The sequence below is a fragment of the Choristoneura fumiferana genome, chromosome 20 (genome assembly GCF_025370935.1).
Source record: "Choristoneura fumiferana chromosome 20, NRCan_CFum_1, whole genome shotgun sequence".
NCBI lineage: Eukaryota > Metazoa > Arthropoda > Insecta > Lepidoptera > Tortricidae > Choristoneura > Choristoneura fumiferana.
In genome coordinates, this window is record NC_133491.1 from 8,124,112 (window position 1) to 8,150,164 (window position 26,053).

Consider the following 26,053-nt stretch of genomic DNA (forward strand, 5'->3'; position numbering starts at 1 on the left):
CAATCAAAGAAATCATAAGTAATGGGTTTTAAAAGTATACATTTCATATTTACATTATTTCCAAACAGTGTTTATTAAATTGAAAGAAAAATAATTTTAAAAATATATATACAAAAATTTCATCAACAAGCCTAATAAATCTTAATCTAAATAACAAAACTATGGTAAAAATTAAATAATGTAATATCACGTTCAATTGCTCTAGTAAGGTATATAAACGATAACCTAAGTAAAGTATATCAATAACTTGAGCTATAAGCGTAACAGTGTTCCTAGAACAAAATTATAAAAATATTTTGCTAAAGCTCAGCACGGGTTGTAGAGAAAATGTTTACCACTTCATGTTCATAAGAATCAAAATAAACTAGCTAACACGTCGCTTAAAGTGTAACTATCGGATATACTTATAAAATAAAATAATGAAGTGAAATGCATTATGAAGATTAAAATTATAAAGCAACCATGTTTGTTAGTGAATTTCACTGGCAACTAATAAATACTAAGAGTTTAAATTTAAAGTTGTCCCAACATTATCTTTATTTTAACATGTGCTGACAGAATAAATAACAATAATCATACAAAGTGAAAATAAAATACAAGAAACAACATCAAAACATGATATAAATAAGAGTGCTATTTTATGTAAGTTAGTGAATTTAATTAAATACATTATATAATGTTGTTTTAAATATTACTTGAACTTTCTGAGACATATTTACTACTAAATAATGAAACGGTTCGACTCACGATTATAATTGTAAGCAGGAACATTTTAATTATTTAGTTTTATGTTAACATATATTATGATTTCGTTTAATGCATGACATCTACAACTCTATGACACTACCAGCTTACTTCGTACTGGTCAACCAATCCCGTTTAGGGAGAGGGGCTAGGCTACCTTGAAATTCGTATCTTACTGCCTCTCTTACCCTCCTATTAAATACTATTAGTTCGTCACACCAATTTTGACCATTTTAACACCCCCTCCCTTGTCACACGTATGCTATGAAAATTGCAATGAACCATTCACAAAACCGCGCTGTGAACTAATTTTGTGCGCCGTTTTGATGCAAGGAACATGCGTCCTATACATAGATGTCATGTCGATGCTTAAGTAGGATTGGTGTTGTATGTCTCGTGCATTTTAAAACAGTCTGAACAATTTCTCGGCGAGTCCTATGTAATATATGGTCTGTGCGATACCAAAGAGAGGCGCGATCACCATCACTCTGCATGCTCCGCCTTTGAAGAACGCGAGCGGTCCCTCATTTGTCAGGATCGTCCTGTTTACAAAATATTAAGTTATGCCTAGACATTTCATAATTTAATTCAAAGATTATCCTTTCTAATATACAATGTGTGTCAAAATAACTTTTAGAAAATACATATAATAAATTACTAAGCGAAAAAATATTGTCAACCGTAATATGCAGTCATGTCATTTATCATAAACAATCTGCGTAGTTTACTCTTTAATTTTACTAAAATAGGGTTGGCTTGGTTAAAAAAATTGTTCATTTTTTGGCGGTAGGTATGTCATACAGTGATACTTGGTTTTCAAATATTGCAAATGGACTAATTTTTAAGAGACTAACAATTTACGCTATAAAAAGTAATTATGAAGAAAATCTTACACCTGTTCGGAAAAACTCTGTGCTATGCTGATAAGATAAATAAGGGCACTTTAAGAAGAACGTTTAAGAAGAACTACTTCACTTACTACCTTACTACTATTTTAATAACAAAAATAAATACTATTCTATTAGAAATGAAACTCAGATAACATACTCTATTGTCAAGAATAATTACCAAGGTATAAAAAATATATTACTTTAACTACATCATAAAAATGATTTGCAAAATACATAATAGCAATACCTATATATTTCGATTAATATAAATACTTTTGGCGAACTAATATGGATAACTGTAATACAGCTTCAGTAAAATAATTATATGACATTCGGCACATGACAAAAATAACTATAAAAAAACCGAATGACTTACCGTCACTAATAAATTGGTTTCTAAGTTCCGTTTAATCACCATATGTTAATAATACTGTTTAAATTGTATATTTATTGACAAATTTAAAACAAATATTTTTTATTTTGCGCGTTTAAAAACAACTTTATTAAAACGAATACGAACGAACGCATGGAGTAGTAGAGTTTCATTTCTAATAGTACCTATGTAATTTTAGTATCTCACCAAAAGAAGCATCATGTCAGGCACGTCATCACCATAGTAACTGTAGTAAATACTTTGGCATTAAAAAAATTGGGCGTCTCGTGGCCGTGTGCACTATACGGTGTTTTAGTGCCTTGTAGCATGAAAATTATTATGCACTTTTCGTCGCGATTACTATTGCGCGAAGCTATCAAATGCTCTGAAGAATGCCGGTACTGACAGTGACTAAGCAAGCTGCTTTAATTTACAAACTGCTGGGGAAACTCGAAAATCGAAGTTAGTATCGTACCGTCCCGCTGACGCTTATATTATTTAATACGAGAGTGAGAGGGATGGTACGATACGAACTTCGATTATCGAGTTTCGTAGTAGCCCTGCTGTATTAAGAACTTATGTACTTAAAATCATTGAAATCAGACAAAGCTTATACACACGTAAAGCAAATTCATATGCATGGACACTGCTCGATTGATGGGTTCTCTAATTTTTCGCGGAATATATTTTTTCGGACACAGTTGGGCATTTTCGGCGAAAACCCAGGATCCCTTGATTGATTATGATTCAAACACAATTAAAGTAAGGTTTTTGATCAATTCATTGGGACAGTCGAAGAAACTGAATGTACAGTCGAGCGCAAACATATGGACTTATCTAACCCTTAAAAATATGTGCCACAGATTTTTATTCCGATTTAATAAGGCCGTATTTTTGAGTGGTTCGAATAGATACATATTTCTGCACTCGACTATACCAGAATAGATCGTTCAAATAGTCATTTTCATAATGATTTCTATGATAAATGTATGGAATTTGAACATAACATTTGCAGCGAATAGGTTAGGTAAGTACGTAATTCGGTTACTTGAACTTAACAATCCTGTGTCCATGGTACTAATCGACCCGGCAATCAGACATGGTATGTGCTTACGTGATGCAGTGGATGATGCCGTTGTACTGTGGACTGCCTTTGGCGAGCGATTGCATACGAGTCTTGACCACGTCGAGCGGGTTGACGGCGAGTGCCGCGGACGAGCCCGCGAAACAGCCCGAACCGAAAGACCACCTGCGTAAAGTTCAGAGGATAGTAATAAACTAAACTATTGCCTATATTGCTTACCTCGCAAAATCTCTAAACCTACATGTATTTTCTGCACTGCTTACTAGTGTTAGTGTTCAATAAAGAGTCATTGTATTGTATTGTTAACTGAACTAAAAAAAGCTCATACGACGAATAGATACATACAGATATTTCGAAGCATTTTTCTAATTATGATGATGATCCGACCGATTGCGGCCATGGCGACCACTTCTACTCTTTTTAATTATATAATTTCTTAAAGTTATTTGTAATAAATAAATATCTTTTCTAATTATAACAACGAAACTAAATTATATTTGATTAGAGATGATAGATTAAATACGTGTTTTCTCAAATTTTATAAAATATTGCGATGTCAACATTGACAATTTGACAAGCTTTTTGACTTCGCCACTTATAATTTTGATAGTTTGTTTGCTTCAAACCTTGCAAGTTACTTTCGATCCATTTCCAGTGGTCGGAATGACTTGACATTTCGTATAAATATCGCACTCCTAGATCAAGAATATGTCCACTCAAAGTATTTCTGGAAGGTCTCAATTAAAATAATCAAGAGTAGGTATAACCTACTCTGATTATCTCTGCGGTATGTAGGTTATATGAAATGTAAGAATAGTCAACACAAACTAAAGTCAGCAAAAAAGCTTAAATCAAAAATGATTTTTCAACTAAAACTTAGGCTAAAAGTTACCAGAAAGGCGGCGATCCACCGGGCTTATCCTTGGCCCCATGTCATTCAGGATGGCGAAGGTGGGAAGTATACGACGCTGAAGGAAACGTCCCTCGCGCCTGTGGCGCCCACGCCGCGGTACAGGCCTAGTATGCCGCGCTCTTTCAGCAGCCGCCGTGTCAGCTGCATTGCCGTCACGCGCTCTATTGTCCTGCCCTCTGCAAAAATATAAAAGGGTCAATCAACTTTTAACCTCGTAACACCCAATGGAATACCTCGCACGCCACGGTCGTCTATATGTACATGACCAACCAACATTAGACTGTATTCTTTGTATTGTTAATGTGTTGGTCGAGCCGGTTGGATTTGTTTAGTGATTTGGAAAAGTTCTGAAATACGTCAATGAGTTAACGAGCCGAACTCGTAAAGTCAACTCGTTTTATGTTATAAGTTTATGAGTTATGACCATTTAAAAAAATCTTAAAAATTTAAGGATTAAGCGGGATATAACTATGACTAATATTGCATTAGGACTGTCAAAAATTATGCGACTAGAGACCTAATTGTCTAACGCACTGACTCTCTGATCTCTTTCTAGACGCTTCCTACCTCTACGCTGTGTGACAGAAAGAAGTTTTTAACACGATTAAGAAGATTCCAAGTGTGTCAATTTTTTTTTAAATGTGTCTGACCGTGATTGACCCCTATCACTATCATTATCACTAATGTAAAGTGCAGATGAGGCCAAAGATGCATCTCACTGGTTCTGTAACAGCCTATTCACTCTAGCTTTGAAGAGCCCTAGATTGTATTTATCCGAAAATACATTGCAGACGACGGGAGAGAATTCCATATGACAATATGGCCTCTAGGCACTAACCTGCTTTAGCAGCTGCCGCGAGTCGACCGGCGTCCTGCATCTGTATTTTGAGCAGTTCCATGGGCGTGGTGACGACGATCTGGCACGCGCCCGCCATCCCGCCCGCCAACATCTGACGCGGTATCGGCAGCGTCCTGGAGTCAAACAAGATGCAAGTTTTCTATTATGACAAAGCCTGGGACAGAAGCAATGAGAGCCGGCCCCATTCGGCTGCCTTCGAAACCAAGATTCGAAACCAGTTTCTAAATAAGAATAGTATTTCTTCTTTCGAAATTGGTTTCGATAAAAGAATAACCTTGGTTTCGAAGGCGGCCGAAGGGATGAGGGCTATTTGACAGGCGAAATATCTTGACTAAATGAGCCAATTGCAAGCAAGAGCTTGCGTCAAACGGTCCTCACGATACTAACGCCATCTAGCTATTTCGCCTGTCAAGTATCCCTCATTCAAGACGTTAAAAATTGCGTTCTTAATCCAAGGAAAGAAAAAATAAAAAAAAAACTGCAAATGATCTTGACTCTCCGATCCTGCTCGCTCGTAAAAAATAGCTACCTACCTAATAAGTTTTCAATTTTTAATCTACTTCAAAAAGGGAGGAGGTTCTGTGTTTGAATGTTTGTATGTTTTTAAAATGATTTTTCAAACAAGAATAAGGTGATTTAGCCTTTTGTCATTACACGACACAACTATAACTTTGAACACTAGGGCTGTAACACGCCTAATGTGAATTCCCACTTGCCACTTGCGTATATTTTGGGTCAAGAAGTGGTCCTATTGGGTGGGTTAAAATTGAAATCAATTGTGTAAAAAATAAAATCAAAAGTAAATAATAAAAATATCATAATAGAGATTGAGCTTGAAGGATCTATTATTTATGAAACAACAAAGCAATCCTTTCTGAAATTAAAAACTTTTTTATAATTACATCTGTTATACGATAACCTGGCAGTTATAAGTAATAAAACGTTGTCAGTGCTTAGCTTGTATCATAATAATATTATTTCATATACCCATATTCATGTATAAAAATAAATGATAAATCATGTAATCTCTGTTATTCTAACAGAGTGTCAGTAGATCTTAATCTGATTGATACAAAAGATCTATGAATTGCATAAGTATTGTAAAAGGCCTCATCAGTATGATACTTCTTGAATAAGATTCTAGAGCAATGAACATTTCAACCCAAAATAAAAGCTTTTTCAGATTACAGTGAACAAAAACAATTTTGATCATGAACCTACTGTGAGACTCACTCATATATTTAATAAAATTAATCCGGATAACTCATAGCTTACATGGAGTTTAGCTCGACATGTTTCGGGCTAATTCGTAGCCCTTCCTCTCGGAGCAACGCGACTCGACGGCGGCGGCATGCGCGTGTTGCAGCAGCCGCCAAGTCGCGTTAATTATCCCAGCTAAACTCGATTTAAGACGTGAGTTATGAGGATTAATTTAATTAAACAAAAACAATGATTGAAAGCAGTGGTTGAAAGACAGTGTTGGCTTCTGAGTCTCATTATTTACATTTGTCATCATTGCTTTTAATGCCATTAGTATCATCCATGCCATCAATTAATCACATAAATAAGAAAAAAAAAGTGGTGACTTCATTGGTAATTGTATTTCCATACAAAACCTTGGACAGCCTATAAAAGAGAAACACTCACCCGTCCTTAAGAGTGAGGTAGTGTCGGAACATATCGTTGCAAGCCAGTTTGATTGCCTTCTCTGGAGTGATGAGCAAGATGTTCACACCAGAACCCCGGTACATGCCGAAATAACCTTCAGCAGCATAGGTCTTCCGGAAGCAATCCAACCTTAACAAAAAAAATATGGTATTGATCTATCTCTATCTGAATAACCTAATCATACCTTATACATTATATGGCTTTATCTCAACTATACCTATAATATTAGACGTCTCGCGCAAATTTCTCTGCGTCCCATCCCGTGTGAACTTTGCTCGCTGCTTTACTCGGTGATGAAATATGTAGCTTTCTTTTCGTAAAAGAATTTCGAATCGCTTCAGCAGTATTTCAGAAATAATAACAAACATTTTGTTGTGTTTATATTATTGTTTTTATCGACATAAGCGCTGTCCCAGCGTACTGATGATGCCGCTTAGGTAGGGCCATCTATAAATAAATTCACACCAATTTTGACCATTTTTATACCCTCCCCCCCCTACCCCTTACCACAATTATTGGATGAAAATCGCAATAATTTTGTTCCTGTCTCACAAACCAGCTGGCCCCTCCCCTTCCCCCCTAAACGTATAATATAATTTATGAATGATTCCTTATAGATGTGAAACATATTGAGTACAGTCACCTGCATTAATATCTGCAAAAATATCTGACACCTACCAGATCTAGAAATAGATTGGTATCAGATATTTATGCACGCTTTGTTGTGTCTGATATATTGTAGATGCTGGTCATTGTACAAATAAATATTTTTATTTTTAAATGTAACTGTACTAACATGCTTTTATATTGTTTCTCTCCATTGGGCCCGACGGTTTGGTTCTGTAGGCGAGTCTTCACGAGATCCAGAGGGAACACCACGGACACGCCGATGATGCCTGCAATGCCGCCATTGATGATCTTTGGTAGGAGTCTGAAACAATCATCATACTCATACATTTAATTATAAGCCAGTGGTAACTGAGCTAACTTTCTTGCAAAGCAGCACTTTTGGCACCATTTAGTAACATGTTTATTAATAAGAGGATTAACCACTCTGATTTTGAGAGGAGGCCTGTGCCCAGCAGTGGGACGTAATAAACTGGGATGATAAATAAGAGGATTAGGGTTCATCTCGCAAAATAGCAATGGACACAGGATTTAATACTCATATGTACATAATACTCTTATTACTACGCCGAAAACATGACAGTAAACTAGACTAGCTTTCATTCTTAACGGCAACAATAGTGATGGCCTTCCTTCACACTAAATAATAGTAATGGAATACTCAATGTTTTTCGTCTATACTTTGCATAATATTAGTTGATCCTGACAGCAGATACAAATAGTTTTTTTTCTATGATTTTGTCATGGTCATAGATTCTAACTGTAATGAACTTTAACTATTATTACAAATCTAAGTTTATTCTTTTCTTTTTTTTTCGAGGCTTAAGTGCACCTGTGTTTAGCCAGCCTTGATGGGTTTTTGCTTTTAACAGTTCTTAATATGGCAGGACATAAAAACATATAGATGTAACACACATTATGTAATTGATTTATGGGCCAATTTTCCTGGCTTAATTGCAGTCAACTGCAATTAAACTTTGAAGTCCTTGGTTTTATTTTTAACAAAAAATATTGTCACTATTCACCTAATTAACCTAAGCTAATTTAGCAACTGGATCTCCACCTCCTGGTAAAACAAATTCGCAGAGTAATCACAGGAAATACCAATAAGCATAAGTTCTTGTAATCCTTAGTTAGTTCCTTACCTTTATAATATAACTTGTCAAATGGGTCCAATACCCATGCAGTCAGCTAATATTATCCCACTAATGTAATAAATGCGAAAGTTTGTAAGTCTGTTTGTTTATTTGTTTGTTACTTGATCACGTCTAAACCGCTGAACCAATTTAGATGAAATTCGGTATACAGATAGTTTGTGTCCCGGGGAAGGACGTAGGATAGTTTTTATCCTGGAAAATTGCACAGTTCCCGCAGGATAGTGAAAACCGAATTCTACGCGAATGGAGTTGCAGGTAACTGCTAGTACATACATAATAAACTGTTTACTCTGGATAGTAAGAAAATTTAGTATCTGTGTACAAATACAAATTCACTGTGTATATGTATACATAATTATAACAAGCCTCACTATATTTAAATAGGTTAGTGTAGTAAAATAGGTGCAGTATTGATGCCCAACAGTAATTTAAAAGTCCCTGAGTTTGTTCTACATTGTACACTAAAGTATGTCTTCATTAATGATATTGTTGGCATTGCCAAATGAGTCTTGGGTCTCCCACACACCAAGCAGGCAATATGCCAAGTAAATAGTGATATTGCTGAATATTAGAATTGAAAAATGTGACTTAAATTTTAGACATAAGAATAGAAGATAGAAAAAAGGTATACTTAAAAGTAAAAAATATTAAAGCACTGTATTATTGTAGTACAACTTAAGTCTCAAGTAGTTTGCGATACAAAAATGGATATGTAGGACTTAATTAAACTTCATCCATTTAAGTTTCAATGCAAGAATATTTAACAGTTTAAATTATGTACAAGTAGGTATTGACACTGTGTAAAGATGCCCTAACAAAATTAACAGATATTAGGTTTGACATTCAGATTTTTAGGAAGCCCAAATGAGATGTATACTCCAATTTTGTAACTTATTTATAATTTATTGTTTTCATCAGAGCCAATTTTAGTGTCACAATACTGGGCTAAGGTGTGTGAACTGATAACATGCTGGTTTAGTGCCACAAATGATAAAATTAATATAACAGATTAAAATATATCACTGAGCTTGTTAAGTCTGCATAATAATAGAGCTAGCTAAGCACTTCCTATCTATTAGCATAAAAAGTTAGTACATTACTTAAGATTCATAATCAAGGACAGGCCTTGAAAATAAACAAGTTACTCATTAAGTGGCTTTTATTGTTTCTGAGTGCAATATATAAAAACTGGTCAGTAGATTGCGCAATTCTTTGTAAAACTTGTAAAACTTGTAACTAAGAGAAAATCTGATAGATTATCAATACTTTTAATTTTCAGGGATAAAAAAGAAGGCAGTATTTAATATGAAGCAATAGTACTTACGCAAATTGCTTTGGTGGCTCGGGGGGTTTATCGGCTGCCTTTACGACCATAGCGGCTAGCATTGTTCCGATTTTTTAGTTACTGTAAAAAATATTCATTTAAATAATTTGAAATTATGTTACAAAGCTTGACTGTAAGGTGCACCTGCTCGCTTTGAATTAAAGGATTGGTCATTTGAGCACAAGATTTATTCATAAAACATTATATTAGTTATAAAAAAAATGTACCGAAGTATAGTGTTAGCTACGAAACGAACAGAAATCAATACGTCTTGGATGTTACTGAATTCCATTGACCCGTACAGAGGCAATTTCAAAACTTGAAGATAAATAATCTTTATGTAGGACGGAAAAGATTGGAACAATATGTTATTAACTACAATTGAACTCCAATTTATTGGATTATCCAATTACAACCACGGGCAGCAATCAAAATGTGCCGCCACATATTTACGTAACTAAGCGCACGTACCTACCAGTGAAAGATATTTTTTAAAACATTGGTGTGGGATTTCTTCAACTGATTTTAGGACATGGTTTTATTAAGTTGCATACAAAAATTTCAAGACAGGCACTACATGAAAGGAATTATGACAGACTGATAGATTTGTGCTGGTCGTCTCTGTCGTCTGTTCTGTCACTGCCGACAGCCGACAGCCGGCCAAGTCAAATCAATCAAGCACAATATTATAGGATAGGACGAACAAACGAGGAATAAACGAACAATGACTACGCAGTGGCAACACTGTCGTATGAATGTCAGTCAGTCATGCTCATGCCACAGACAAGACCAAGATCATCAAAATAGTTGGCGTGGGTGGACTCTTAAGACTATAGAGATCCAAGAATCCAAGTAAACTAAAGTAGGCAACTGAGTATTTATATAGAATAGATAAATACTCAAAGGTAGGCAATGATATTACTGGGAGTAGATATGTTACTATCGCAATCGGGTTGAAGATTCATAAACGACCCAATTGTCTCGTGTCGCAATCAGTTTACCGCAAACAAGCCACGGTGCGAGGTCCGTGACAGTCAATGTGAGAATGTGACAGTTGAACAAATTAATATAAAATGCCGTCGTGTGTGTTTCGAAAGTGCACAGATTATGGTGCTAAAGTGAATAAAGCTCAAAGGATCACATGTTACATGTAATATTTGTTTTTTAGTACGTATTTTTAGTAAATTTCTAAGTTTTTCGTACAAAATACAAATGCTAAGACGGCAACATAGATTAAAAATCAGATGCGACAACGTAGGTATCAATATGGCCGCGTAAATCATATTATGATATGATACAGATATTGTGCTGTGGCATTGATATTGGTATTCATTTGAATAATTATATTATTACTATTGAACAAAATAAAGTCCTAAAGTTCCTAAAACTACCGTGAGACACACTCATATTAAATGATATTGTAACGGATAACTCACGTCTTAAACCGAGTTTAGCTCGACATGTTTCGGGCTATTTCGTAGCCCTTCTTCTCAGGGTACGCGACTCGGCGGCTGCCGCAACACGCACACTACGCGCCACCGCTCTCCTCGCGCGACTATGCTGTGTTATCTTAGAACAAAGTATAGAGCACTGGTAAAAACGCCATCTATTGGATGAGTTTCATAAGATAATACTCACGCGCTCGATCTCTCTAAAGATCGCCTAGGTAGCGCTGATAAGCTTAATGTTAACACACTGTTACCATCGGTAAAAAAATATTCGTAGAAGTAAAAATTCATAACATATATTATTATTATTATTCTAAATTGTTATTTTTTTATTTTATACGCCTAAAAGTAAAACTACTTACGTTTTATTCTATTAAACAAAATTTTAAATTGGAAATCGAATATGATTGCCACGAAATAGCTGGAATTTAAATTTTAGTGCTGGCAACATTAAACGGCTGTCTTTGATTTGAACGTTCACAGTTTTCTTAGCTAATCATAACCAACATAAATTCGGCATATGACAATGTAAATATAGAGATACTTATAAATAAATTGGTAAAATTGGGTGTTCCGACACGCCTCATTAATATAATTTCAGCAATGTTTCACGAAAGGATTATAAAATTAGTCTTAGATTCTGATACTTTATACAGAACTGTTTGGAAAGGTTTACCACAAGGTTCCGTTTTAAGCCCATTACTCTTTAATGTATATACTCATGATTTTCCGTCTATTCTAGTAAACCCTGTATTATCCATACAATACGCTGATGATTTGGTACTGTACTGTGCAGATAGCAGGGTCAGTGACGCTTGCGCAGTATTAAATACCAATCGTAAGCAACTGAAGTGCTACTTAGATACAAATGGTCTGGAGCTATCAATCACTAAAACAACAGCGGTCTTATTCTCAACCAGAACAAGGAAGTGTGATTTGAATCTAGTTTATGATGGTGCATTTATTCCACTTAACAACGAAGCTAAATATTTAGGAGTAGTTTTTGACAGTAGACTCTCGGCAAAGCTCATTGCACATATGTAAAGATTAGATGTGAACGTCTCTAAATATTTTAAGATGTCTGGCTGGAGTTTGGTGGGGTAGTCATCCATTTTACCTAAAACTAGTGTACAATGCTGTCATTAGAAGTGTATTGGATTACGGGTCTTTTTTGCTTCGTCCAGGTACAGATACCGCATTTGAAATTCTTAATAAAATCCAAAACAAGGCATTAAGAATAATACTGGGAGCCATGAAAACTAGCCCTGTTAATGCGATGCAGGTGGAATGTGTCGATCCACCGTTACATTTACGACAGCAACTCCTAGCAGATAGGTTTATTTTCCGTTCCATGCAATTCTCAAATCATCCCATTAGGGGAGAGCAGGTAGGATTCGTACACTTTTTACTCTAGGCCTTGTAAAAATTAACCAGTAACTAATTTCAAAATAATTGAAATACTACCACATTGCCTATATATCTAGTTACCATAGTAGTATTCGTTAGAGTTGCCAAATAGCAACATTTAAAAGTTGTGACTGTTTTTCCAAAAAATGAGAAACGTACGAAAGCACCTCACGCTCGGGTAGCTTCGTACACGTGGAAGGCACATTCGTACATAGTGGGGAGCCTCCGTACAGAGTAACAAAATAGCAATTTATACAAACTACAAATATTTAATGAGGTCGAAAATAACACAGAATCATATTATAATTCAGTCTTAATCAAAATCTCAGTTTTTTTTAAAAATTGCTTAGTCTAAATAATACTTTAGAAAACCCCGTGATGTTGTTGTTCAAAGCATCCTCTTCATCAGTCGTAATACTTGATTCGACGCAAATTTTCGAGCTAAACACATGCCTTGGGATTGTACCTACCATCGTTTTCAGGAACTGTTTTCTTGTAGAACTTTTCTAAGCGAGTTTCAATTGTTCTAGATTTGATACCGTATTTTTGACCGCTTTTCTAATAGATAAGGCTTTGTCTAACACCTCCTGCATACCAGATTTCATTGTTTCTTCGTCTACCTGCTCTGTTCGAGTTCCCTTTTTAGGGTTCCGTACCCAAAAGGTATCAACCTAACTCTATTATTGAGACTCCTCTGTCTGTCTGTCTGTCTGTCCGTCCGTCTGTCACAGGGCTGTCTCTCTTGAGTCGTAATAGTTACACTTCAAATTTTCACAGATTATGTATTACTGTAGCCGCTATAACAATAACTACTAAAAACAGAATAAAATAAATATTTAAGGGGGGCACCCATACAACAACGTGATTGTTTTACTGTGTTTTTGCTTGATATTAATAACGGCAACAGGTAGACGCATGAAATATTCACAGAATTTATAGTTGTATAATCACTTTAAGAATAAAAAAATAAAAATTAAAAAAAATTTAAGGGGGCTCCCATACAGCAAACTTGATTTTTTGCCATTTTTTTGCTAAGGTCTAATGTTGAGTAGATAATGGTACGGATACGGAACCCTTTGTGCGCGAGTCCGACTCGCACTTTGCCGGTTTTTTATTTACGTATATTCGAGGCATGACACGGAAACAATAAAAGGATATATAAATATTAACGCGGGGTACATTCGTACAGTACGAATCTACCCCACTCATCAATGAACGAAGGCGCCCCAACACAAAAAAGCAACAAATTAAATCACAATAAAAATACCTGTTAAGATTATGTCAAAAATAACGTTAACACGAAAAACTAGAGCATTAACATATAACCCATGGATAATCACGTAAGCGATTTGAGAAAAGGTTATTAGAGATAAACGCATTCAAAACGGAATCCAAAAATTACTTATGTGGAGCGAAAACACGTTTCGATCTGCCCTGACGAAGCTGGCCGCCGCAATGCCGCTCCGCTCCGCGGTCAGCCTATGCGTGTGAGTAGGAGTCACGCACACAAATACAATCGCATCAATGTGTATTGGTAGTGGAGATATGACTACTGTACGAATGCTCCCTCTGTACGAAGCCTACCTGCTCTCCCCTATACCTAAATTATCTTCTCTTCAAAAAGAAATAGAAACATCTTCACACTGGCGCAATAAGAGTCCTCCTTTTATCATCAACAGTTACTTAAAATTTCTACCTCTGTCAAGTTCTACCCATCGATACACAACTCTTCCTTTATATAAAGTTTATATAGTGTTAAATTTGAAGTTTTATTACTTAAGCCAGCGGTATTTCTTGATTTGGGTCTTATAAAGAATACTTCAAGTGCAAAGTCATTATTCAACCATTTCCTTGATGTTCGTTGGTCTGGATGGCATTATATATACACAGATGCATCCAAACCTACATTATCTAGCTGTGTGGGAGTTGGAGTGTATCACCACCAGTTCAATATTGTGCAAAAAATTAAACTTCCCCCAGAATCCTCAGTTTTTACTGGTGAAGCTTATGGGCTTTTCAAAGCTATTGAATATATTCATTTGATGAAATTAGGAAAATCCGTAATTTTTTCAGACTCAAAAAGTAGCTTACAAGCATTACTACATCCTCCATTTAAACTAAAAAATATATATCCCATATTTTTTGATATTAGAGCTCTGTTACACGAGTGCAGTATCAAAGGTCTCGAGATTCAGTTTGTCTGGGTGCCAAGTCATTCTGGGATTTATGGAAATGAGAAAGCTGACAATCTGGCTCTCGAGGCCGTTCATTCCGGGGATCTTTTCCCCTATAAAAATTACACCCATGATCTCCTAGCCCTTCCTAAAAGGTATTTACGGAACTCCTGGGAGTTCTTTTGGTTTTGGAGTTCTCTAGAGACCGGAAATTATTATTATAATTTACAACAAAAAATTCCACTGAGACCATGGTTTTATAATTCAAAATTAGGCAGAAGAGAAACATCCATATTGACTCGGATGAGACTGGGCCATACGTGCGCCCCTTCTCATCTGTTTAGATTCAGCATAATCAATAGTGAAGCATGTGAATGTGGAGCCGCGGTGGCTGACCTAAATCACATCTTTCTATCCTGTCCATTATATGACAGAACTTCGTTTTTGGAATCATTAGTATCCCACAATATACCTCTACCTACAAGCATATTTTCCTTGCTCACCTTTCCCAATATATATAATATAATTGCATCCTTTATTTCTAAAAATGATATTAAAGTATAGTATTTACAAATTTATGTAATTTATTTTGCCTTTGTGTTCTACCTACCCTGACCTTCTATATTCCAAATTCCGTCTACCAAACTACCCCTTTCCCGCGTCCAATTTCCCTAACTTGAAAATGGCTAAGGGCAACACTAAAGCCCAAGTCCAGTAACAAAAAAAAAAAAAAATCATAACCAAGTATTTTTTTATTTGAAATTATGTAAGTACTTGACCTTATTTGAATATTTGTTAATATGTTTTAAGTAAATTTATTTTGTTATGACGATCCCTATTTGAGATACCATTTATTTATAGTTTTAGTTTTACTTTTCATTGACATAATTAATAATTTGATTTCTTGACAACTCCCCTTGAGGACGAATTTAATTTATTTTGACATTGTATTTTATTGATGGTTTTTTATATTTGCTTATTTTTACAAGTTTTGACGATCTCAGCATAAATTCTTATATAATCTGACTTAATGCATTTATATAATGTAATTGTTATGTTTTAATGCATTCATCCCAGCCTATATACGTCCCACTGCAGGGCACAGGCCTCCCCTCAGAATGAGAGGGCTTGGGCCATAGTTCCCACGCGGGCCCAGTGCGGATTTGCATAAATAATAAATTAATGCATTTATATAATGTAATTGTTATGTTGAGTGAATAAATAAACTAAACTAAACTATCTAATCGGCGTAAAAGACTGCCGCCTTTTGCCTGTAACACGACCAAGCTATGTTTGCACCTCGCGCTTAACAAGCAGTTCAAAAATGTATATAATTCAACAATAGGAGACAACCAAAGGTGTACACGAAATAACAAATAACGGGTCTATATTTCCATGTCGGCATTATCCGTGCCGGTAAATAGTATCACCCAAAATGTCCACGGAAAATTCGCAAGGCTCCCGCCCTCTACCGCCAATTGTTTTTTTTTTTAATTTCTTACTTTTTTTCGCAGAGTTAGTACTTAGTAGCCAGTAGCAGATATTTTTACCCGCGATCTGTCAAATTTGGGCGCCAGGTTGGCCAACCAGACACACAGGATTTTTTAAAATACGGCTCCTTACTATTTTTGAAATAGGATTGGTAGCAACAATTTTTTGTACGCAATCTGTCAAATTTCATAAGACCGTCAGCTTGACCAACCTAACACTAGATTGTTTTTACACTATGCAGGCTAATTTTATAGCAAAAATACTTATGTTACCTCTTTGGTGGTGTACTTAATTTAAAAAAAAAACTAAAACAATGCAATAAAGGATTTTCATACATTTCTTCTGCTCTAGAGCAGAAAAGTCCCGCTTTGTGCTTGGTATTTAGTTATGATGAAATTAAAGCATAGTTGGAAGAAAAAACATGTAGTTACCTAGCAACGGCATAGTTAAGGAAAAGTTAAATATTGACAGATTTGTGACGTTTTATTCCATATTAACTCTGTAGGGGGAAATCAAAGGGAAAATCGTCACAAAACTGACAACTTTTAACTTTACGCCGTTGCTAGGTACCTACATGTTTTAATGAAAATGCCCTTTTACCAAAGAGGGTACGTATTATAATGTATAAATTTAAAATACATATCGGTTGAAATACATACAGTTGAAATACCGAAAATTATAAAATATAATGCATCAAAATATATAAAGTTATTTGACATAAGTTCTAAACGCATAAGCTTGAAATGCATAGTGGTCAAAATATATAATGCTTACAACGCATAATGGTTCTTAGTCATATAGCACAGAATGCATATTTTCATAATGTATACGTTCAAAATTTATACAGTATGTTTTCTATAATGGTTGAAATACATACTAGACACTGAATTTTCACAAAGAAAAATGCATATATTACAATTCTCGCTTGTTTTGGTCATAGTTGAACCTAACATGTCCTCCTCGCTACGCTCGTCGTCGCACCTAAAGTTTCTATTCAATTAATGATCAGACTTTAGTTTAAAATGCAAGGTCTTGTTAGACAATACCGATTCCGATCAGTTGGTATCTTATAGGTTAGGTTAGGTTAGAGTTTTGTCCAGGCGCAAAGCGCCTTAACTACCTTGAATAGGAGCTCCGTCGACTTGTCTTACAATCCTTAGTTTTTCAGAATCAAACATGTAAATAAATAGACTGGAGATGATGATGAACCTAGGCATTATATAGTATGTATTTTGACCATTATGAAAAACGTACTATAGGAATTTTAATTGTTATTTCTTTCAACTATTATTTATTCTGATTGTATATATTCTGAACATATACATTGTGAACTTAGTCATTTTAATTGTATGTATTTCGACCAGTATGAAAAACGTGCTTTATGAATTTTGATTAATATTTATTTTAACCATTACATTTTTCAATTTTCGGTATTTCAACTGTATGTATTTCAACCGATATGTATTTTAAATTTATACATTATAATACGTACCCACCAAAGAGTATAAGTTAAGTACCTATGTAGAAAGCCTTGCCTTGCCTTTTACTTTTTTAGTGTTTTAACATGTGTGAGTCAACCGTTTATTTTAATTTACACTCATTGTGGTTAACTTGACTGGACCAAAGTCTAAGAACATTTTCTTACACTGTGAGTGACTGGACTTAAAATTACAATACTTTTGAAAATAAAAAAAAAACAACAATTCGGTTGAAATCCTACTAATACTAGAAATGCGAAAGTTTGTGAGAGCGTGCGTATGTGATTTTTGAAGGCTTTTGAAGGTGATTTGTTACGCTCCTTCGCGCTAAAACGTAGTGGTTATATTCTCTTTGCTAAAACGACTAAACCGATTGATTTAGATCAATACGTTAGTTTTTCTTAGTAGTCTGCAAAGATACAGTATATACAGGTAGTCTGTCATTTACATTAAAGGGTCTTTCCCGACCCGACCCGGATAATTCCGATTCTGTTTTTCGTGTACACGCCCATAGAAGCTCATTTCAGTTTCTATGGGTGTGTCAAGAAAGAAGGTGTAAGTACACATAAAAGCATGGTAGGTATTTACATGTCTGTATTATCCGGGCTGGGAAAGTGTCACCCGTCTGGAATAACCTTAGGGAATAACACAATGGGCTGCTTATTTTATGCCGATACTAGCTTATTCCCGCGACACCATCTGCGAAAATTTCGTTTTTCGCTATCCCGCGGAAACTAAGCTATTTCCAGAATAAAAACTAACCTATGTCCTTCCCAGATTCTCAAACTATCTTTATATCAAATTTAATTTAAAGCATATCAGCGGTTAAAGCGTGAAGTGATAACAGACAGACAGACATACTTTCGCATTTATAATATTTGTAAGTACATTTACATGGGGTTCCATGTAAAATCTTAACATTTCAGGTAAGTACAAGTACTACCCAATAAGGTTATATTGCACCGATGGTCATTCAACGGAAATGAAGACCTCGATGTAGAATTTCGAAACTTCCATGGGAATTCAGTAAAATGACTGCCAGGTCTACCTGTCTTAATGGCTTAGCAAGCTAAGGCTGTACAAGGTGGTGCCAAATGATGTGATGATGCTTATAAACAGGTGATAGTGTTGCTTAAACTAAACAACTTTCTCCAATACGCCACTGCTTACGGGGGGAGGCCTAAATCCAACAGTGGCCGGCTCAGGCGTGAAATATCCGTTTTCCTAAAATGTATTTTTCGCAAAATGTCTGCTATTCAGAATGTGAGCACGTCTTTTGCATAATGTCAGCTTCTCAAAATGTCAACTATTTAAAATTGTCTGGCTCCAAAAATGACTGTTTTTTACAATGTTCGCTTTTCAGAAAGTGCTTATTCTCAAAATGTCTGTAACCTCACAATATCCGCCTTCTTATAACGTTGGCATTCCAGTAGTCTTATTCCCAAAATGTCTCAAATCATGGTCTTCAAATTTTATCTAAATCCGTTCAGCGGTATTTTAAATTAGGTATACAAACATTGAACATTGATTTGAAAATAAAGCAGACATTATGGGAAAACAAACATAACAAGTCTATAGCCTATTTAAAAAAGTGAACATAACGGGAAAGCAGAAATTATGGTAATGCTAATATTATAGGAATGTCAACATTACGAATAGACGACTTCCTGAGATTGTACACATTTTAAATAGCAGACATTTTGAGAAAGCTGACAAAATAGAAGTGCTAACATTGTGAAAACGCAGACGTTTTGAGAATTGTACATTTTAGGAAAACAGACATTTCAGGCCTGAGCCCAGTGGCCTACGGCTGGTATGATGATGATGACATATAGGGTAATGATAGGTACCTAGAGAGTATAATCTTAGCCCACAGGGGTTTGCTCACAGTGGCGTGACATAACGCAAGATCTAATAAAGGCGAAAGAGATTGTGCACCATCTAAAACAATTGATATGAACTAGCACGCGATAAGCTATCAACAAAATCTTAAGATAAAGGTACAGTCAGCGTCATATAGTGCGTAGCAGTTAAGATCACCAAATACTTGGAAACATCCAAATAGTCATTAACATTGACCCAATCAAAGCGATCAAATTGCTCAGGACATCCATCGTGTACAAATAAATCGGAGCACGCACATCACCACTGGTAGCGTAGCAGCCATAATGTCCAAAAGTATGGGACACACTAGAAAACTGAGCTTATAAAAGGTTTAAGGTTTAATCTCGAGTTGAGTGCGAATAACATTAGGTAACACGTAATAAGATTCGACTTTCGTTTTTGACAAATCACCGAAAAGAGTACCAACTTGTCAGTGATCGTTCCGTCTCTTTCATTTGAAGCCTGACGCCTTTTTTTCACATTTTTATTTACATTGTCAGAATTTCGGATTAACGGATTTCCTTTTAAATATCTTGAATGGCCAGTATAATTACAATACAAAAGAGTTTTTATTTAATTAAAAAGGTAATGACATGTGCATTTTGCACCAAGAGACTGAAAATAGAACACCGTTCACGTTGTTTTAAGGTGACTAGCTAACTAGATAATTGGACCTTATACGGTATATAATAAAGTCAATTTTTCTGTGGTGTCCCATACTTTTGGATACTTTGGCTGCTACGGTACTAATGTCGGCTTGAATGTTATAAAGTATTTGACGACGGGCGTGCTCCGGTATATTTTTACACGATGGATGTCTCGAACAATTTGACCGCTTTGACTGAGTCACTGGTAATGACTATTTTGTATGTTTCCAAATATTGGTGATCTGACTGCTACTACTATATTGACGCTGACTGTACTCGCCTGACGACGAATTATCTCCTCTCACTTTAACCACCTCCGTCAACATTATAAAATATATCTATTACCACCTTTAGGTATACTTATAGACGGGATCAGTTGTAGGAAGTATCTAAAAGAAAGTTTTATTGTAATAAATAAATACAATACTAACTTATTTTCTACTAACCTAGCTTAAAATAAACCAAACAACACCTCTACAAGGCATGCTCGTCGTCGAGCGAGAGTCGTCACGTCATCGACCCTAAAACGCAGGCGCAACCCCTTTGTATACCACTATGCGCCGAGCCTTTGAGCAAGACGTGCGGATCTTGTTTATCCCAAGGGCGGCTCCAGGGGGGGGGGAGGTCATGGGAGTCATGGCCCCCCCTTGAGGACTGGGCTAGGGCTACGACAACAGTAGATATTTTTCTAAGCTCATTGATTTTAAGAAAATTATATAATTAACTAGCGCCCCGCCCCGGCTCCGGACGGGTACAATTTTCAAAATAAAGCTCCTTTGAACAGCCGTGGTGGCTTAGTAGTTTAGCTTAGACTTAGGGTTCCAATCCCGGCTCTTGCCTCTTGAGTTTTGAGAAATTCATGTGCGAAATTACATTTTGTATCACGGGCTTTACGTTGAAGGAAAACATCGTGAGGAAAGCTGCACCACCAGCGAAGTAATTCAAACGGGCAGACCGATTTGAATGTGGTTTTTTTCATTTGACGGCAGGTTTTACCTACTATTATATTTAACATTGCGTTAGGTAAATTCACGAAACTAATAATACGAGAAATAAAATGTACATTTCCTTCAAAAACGGATGTCGCGCCTGATATTCAATGCGCACATTTTTTTTTATATTTTCATAGAATTTACTAAACTGTAGGACGCACCAATGAAGTATTATTTATTTGACAACAAAGTACATAAGTACTGCCGGCGGATGGATGCGAGGGGCTGAAGACAGTGTTGTGGCGAGCCATGGAAGAGGCCTATGTCCAGCAGTGGAATGCTATGGGCTGATGATGATGATGATGATGATGACAAAGTACCTATATCTGTATTTATAATTCAAAGTTGTTAGAGTCAAATGTTTAATAAAATCATTTAAATACACGAACATAATAATATTGTATACAGACAGAGGCAATAAATAGTTTAACTTGGTTTGTTTTTTATTGTAACTAGCCTTTGCCCGCGGCTTCGCACGCGTGCGTGGAGTTCGGTTATCGCGCGCTGTTCCCTCGGAAACTGCATTTTTCCAGGATAAAAAGTAGCCTATACCACGTTCTGACCCATAAAGTATCTCTATGCCAAAAATCACGTCGATACGTCGCTCCATTTCGACGTGAAAAACGGACAAACATACAAACACACACACTTTCTCATTTATAATATTGGTTAGTATGGATCTAATAAAGTCTCACTCGCACTAACAATACGTACTTCTATTCCGTGTTTTATTAAAGTAGAAGTAGATTGTTTGTTTTACCAACATAGATGGATAATTGGGGATATGGATTGGACCGATCCCTTTCTATATCGTCGCGCTTCCGCGTTCAACGATATATAATGTCAGCTGGGCTTTGGTGGACATCACAGTATCCTCAGACTACGAACGGTCAATAACTAAACAATCATGCCCTTCAAAGTTGTGGTAAGTAATTAAATACTTTGTTTAACCTCCTGGATCCCCCCGGTCTTCACTTGAGGACATTCCTATTACCTTAAATTTAACCCACAAAAAAAGTTTAGTCAATCTGTCTAGTAACTAATTAGATTTTTTTAAGAAATACCATTTTCGGCAAAATCACCTCCAGGATCCAGGAGGATAAAGCTAGTGTGATATATGGTCCTACCACACACCAAGCTCAGCGCTCATCATCAGAGGCAGGCTGAAGGCATAAATAAATTTAATTCACCGGGTTGACAAACTACAAATACCGTGGGGGGGAGGGGTTGCTAAAGAAAGGCCGCCCATATTTCCAGCGGAGACCTCTGCTGGGTCTGGGACTGAGCGAACTGGAGTAACAAGTTTCATCATCAACAGCTTGACGACGTCCACTAATGAACAAAGGCCTCCTCCTTAAACGCCTCAATACACTACAACTCGCCATTTACGTCCAATGGTTGCCCGCAACTCGCACGATCTGTCAGTCCATCTAGTGGGAGAACTGCCAACGTTCGTCTTCCTGTTCGTGATAGCCACTCGAGGACTTATTCTCCCCCAATGTTTATCTGTTCTTCGAGTTATGTGCCTCTATCATCTATGCACTTCGCCATTACGAGTTAAACTCCGTTTGCAGAGGAAGGTGAGCTAAAGGGCTGGACTAAAATGAGATCTGTTCTTTGCAGGTATTCGCCTTCGCTCTGGTGGCTGCGGCAGCTGGCAGCCAGCCTGACAAGCGAAGCCTGGGCTGGGATGCTCCTCATCCGGGCAACGCCTGGCAACCTGTGGTTCTTTCACATGGTGAGATAAAATGCGTACAAGGTGGTGCTATCAAGTTTAACATACTTTCATTAGTGCTCACAAGGTTTACAAATAGCGTAGATTGGAAGGATGATACATTAGGATAGAAGAACGAAGGTGGAACGAAGTGGTTCAAAAGTGTTTTTTTAAACATATATATTTTTATAATTCCGCTGTATTTTTCATTTGATCTTAATTAGCATTTTGATAGAAAGCTTAGGTCAATGTTAGGTAGGTACACGAGAGTGAAGAAGGTAGGTTAGGTAGTGATACTGGAAATAACAAAGATATAAGTACATATACTGACGATAAAAAACAGAAAGAAACACTTTTTTTCTTTTCTATTCCATGGGAGCGTGAAGTATACCTAACCTACCTTAATTGAACTAATTTCATCCACCTCGATAATGGACATCACTTGCTTGAGACATGAATAGACACGGAAGAACGCAATACCAGGGTGTATGCAACTGTTTTATTACAGACTCAAGCACGGATGTGGCGGGAGCAGTGGCAGCAGCCAAAGCCGCGGCGGCCGCGGTGATGGCCGCTCAGCATCAAGTGGCGGTTGCCAAACACGCGGCGCTCGAGCATCAGAGCATCGCTAGCGCTAAGGAAGCCGCGGCGGCCCATGCTGCTCATAAAAGGTACGCAGACGTAAAGCAGACAATTAGACGGTACCCCGATATTGGAGCCTGTGTGACAGCTAACAACACTGAGTGGAACCAGCGTGGAACCTTTTTGCTGCAAACGTCACGTTAACATTTCTTACATCTGTCAAAGAAATCATCGTGGAATTGGATGTGAAAAGGTTCCACTCACGGTACCGGTATCAGTTTCCTCGAATGTACCGCTACATCGCTTACGTCATTTATTTTCAGTCTTGCCTAAGTACTTTGTTGCTTGTCCATCTCGGGGAAATTACTGATAGAAAAGGCATTGTCTCAGTCCATAGGTTGGAAAGGTACCTGCTGTCTGTCCCTCTAATATTGCATTGACGGGATTGCGAAATTACCTACATTTGAAATTTATATCAGGATGCAGGAGCACCAGGAGTTTTTTAGTGAAGGAAAATATCGTGACGCGGTATTTTTTTTTCTCAGCGAGGAGGCGGCCCAGCACGCGCGCGCTCACGCGCTCGAGGCGGCGCAGGCGGCGGTGCACGCGCAGGCGCAGCTCGCGGGGCAAAGGCGCGCGCCGCGGCCGCGCAGAAGATCGCCGCGGCGCGGGAGGCCGCCGCCGCCCGCGCGATACACCGTGCCGCGCACAACCAGGCTGCGCGGCTGCAGAATGCCGGTAAGCTTGTACTGCCGGTGCCGGCGTTAGGGGGTGCGACCGGGGCGCCAGGTATTACAGGGCGCGCGCACGCCAGCTCAACTTTTACAGACTTTTTCATCAGACTTGCTCGTAAACAGTGTCGTAACATGCAGGCTACCTTGGAGCAACCCCCCAAATAAAACCCTCGGCCTTTTGTTCTTGTCATGAGACCCAAGTTCGGTAAATGAGTCATTGCCCGCACTAATACTGCTGCTGCAGGGCTACTACAAACTCGAAACTCGAAGTTCGTGTCGTGAGGTCCCTATGACACATTTAATACGAGAGCGAGAGGGACGGTACAATACGAACTTCGAGTTTCGTAGTAACCCTGCTGCTGCACGACTTGCAGAGGACCTCGCGCACGCAGCTGCGAGAGGGGGAGAAATATTAGTTTTTCTTTTACAAATATTCAATTTTACTCGCAAATGTGATGAAAAACATTGTATGTCGCACGGGCGGTACTAGAGTTACGAACACGACTCATTAAAGCCCTGTCTTCGACTTCGGGCTTCTAATTGACTCTCGCCCTTAAGACACAATGTACTATTATAGACTTATCTCGTAGGAGTGTAACAACCACGACATGTCAAATGAAGCGTTTCTATTGGTTCATGAAAAACACATTCCTTGCAACACATCCTCGCACAACTCTGGAGTAAACGCAGCCAAGTACACCATTACATTCCCTTCTCCAGACTTGGAAGCAGTGAAACTCTCAGTGCTGTCAAGCTCCGGTGCCGCCGGAGCCGCCGGCGCAGCCCATCACGCCGCGACCGCCGCCGCCGCCGCCCTCCAGCCCGCCTGGAACCCATGGGCCAACGCCTGGCCCGCATCCAAATGGGCCCCGGCCAATGGACCATGGGCTTGGTCTTAAATTTCAGCAAAGTAAAGCGTAAAGCATATAGAAGTTAAAAAGATGTACCATCAGCCAAATATGTGGTCTACCACCCTAAAGTTGATAATCGTTTGCATGTCATAAAACAATAACGTGTCTGTCAATGACGTGTCTGTCAACTTGATAGTTCAACTTTAGCGACATACATATTCATTTGATAGGAACTTGTTTAAAAATGGATAGACCACTTATTTATTTGGCTGATGGTACCTAGCCGGTTGGAAAGTTCGGCTGCCTAATGAATCTGTTGGAACTGGTGTGAACTGTAGATTTAATTTGTTTATTTCAATTGACTGCTGGATAGGCTGTTCAGCTTTTTCTGAATGTTATACATACCTATCTATAATATTAGTCTTAAATTGGTTGGGATAGGGTTTTATTTTTAGGAATTCAATAATCAATGTAAAGATTTGTATGTAGATTTTAACATTTTATGTTTAATTCATTTTACTACAAATATTATCAATACGATAAGAGTAATTTTGGCCCTTGGGATTAACTCGGTCCTGGTTTTATTATTGCTTTGAGAATATATTATGGCTCTTTGCCATGTGGTTGGTGTTGATTCATCGGTCAAAGTACCCCGACCTTACGGTACCTATTGATTTCTATATTACCTATCACTATTTGGTCTATTTTGTTTGTTCTATTTTGTCTTTAGATACATATCTCTAAATTTTGGCACAATAAATATTATCTAATCATTGATGATTTCGGTTCTGAAGCTAAAGTGTGTGCATCATTCTAATCTAAACTGAATATTAATTAGAATAATTAGTTGTACAAACAAATACTTTTTCAAATTGTTCAAACACAATTACTTTTAAGGGATAAGTCCGCCTTTGTACAAGTATCTCAAAGTTTGTCAATTATGTTTTGTTTATTTTCTTTTGTACAATAAAGAGTTTACATACATACATACATACATACATACTTTTGTTAA

General features: G+C 37.2%; 2 protein-coding genes across 3 annotated transcripts; one reads left to right on the plus strand and one right to left on the minus strand.

Moving 5' to 3' along the window:
- Positions 1-990: 990 nt before the first annotated feature.
- On the minus strand, positions 991-10,373 carry LOC141439044 (mitochondrial glutamate carrier 1-like). Its single transcript, XM_074103154.1, is given in 10 exon segments — positions 991-1,286; positions 3,122-3,256; positions 3,984-4,005; positions 4,008-4,043; positions 4,046-4,180; positions 4,843-4,976; positions 6,511-6,660; positions 7,328-7,462; positions 9,640-9,720; positions 10,115-10,373. Coding segments are annotated over 9 exon segments (948 nt in total). The 5' UTR covers positions 9,702-9,720; positions 10,115-10,373; the 3' UTR covers positions 991-1,147.
- Positions 10,374-10,657: 284 nt separating this feature from the next.
- Positions 10,658-26,025, plus strand: LOC141439045 (uncharacterized). 2 transcript variants are annotated; one of them, XM_074103156.1, is made up of 5 exons: positions 10,658-10,789; positions 22,784-22,898; positions 23,383-23,545; positions 24,002-24,194; positions 24,911-26,025. In XM_074103156.1, the coding sequence occupies exons 1-5, from the start codon at positions 10,781-10,783 to the stop codon at positions 24,923-24,925; spliced, it is 495 nt and encodes a 164-aa protein (XP_073959257.1). In that variant the 5' UTR covers positions 10,658-10,780; the 3' UTR covers positions 24,926-26,025. The 2 variants fall into 2 exon arrangements, with proteins under 2 accessions (XP_073959257.1, XP_073959256.1); XM_074103155.1 differs by lacking the exon at positions 10,658-10,789 and adding an exon at positions 21,969-22,085.
- Positions 26,026-26,053: the final 28 nt, after the last annotated feature.

Bases quoted from the DNA above. Each gene is read 5' to 3' on its own strand.
- LOC141439045 (XM_074103155.1), top strand. The intron at 22,899-23,382 runs GTGAGATAAAAT...GTTTTATTACAG, and splicing joins ACCTGTGGTTCTTTCACATG to ACTCAAGCACGGATGTGGCG. The intron at 23,546-24,001 runs GTACGCAGACGT...TTTTTTTCTCAG, and splicing joins GCCCATGCTGCTCATAAAAG to CGAGGAGGCGGCCCAGCACG.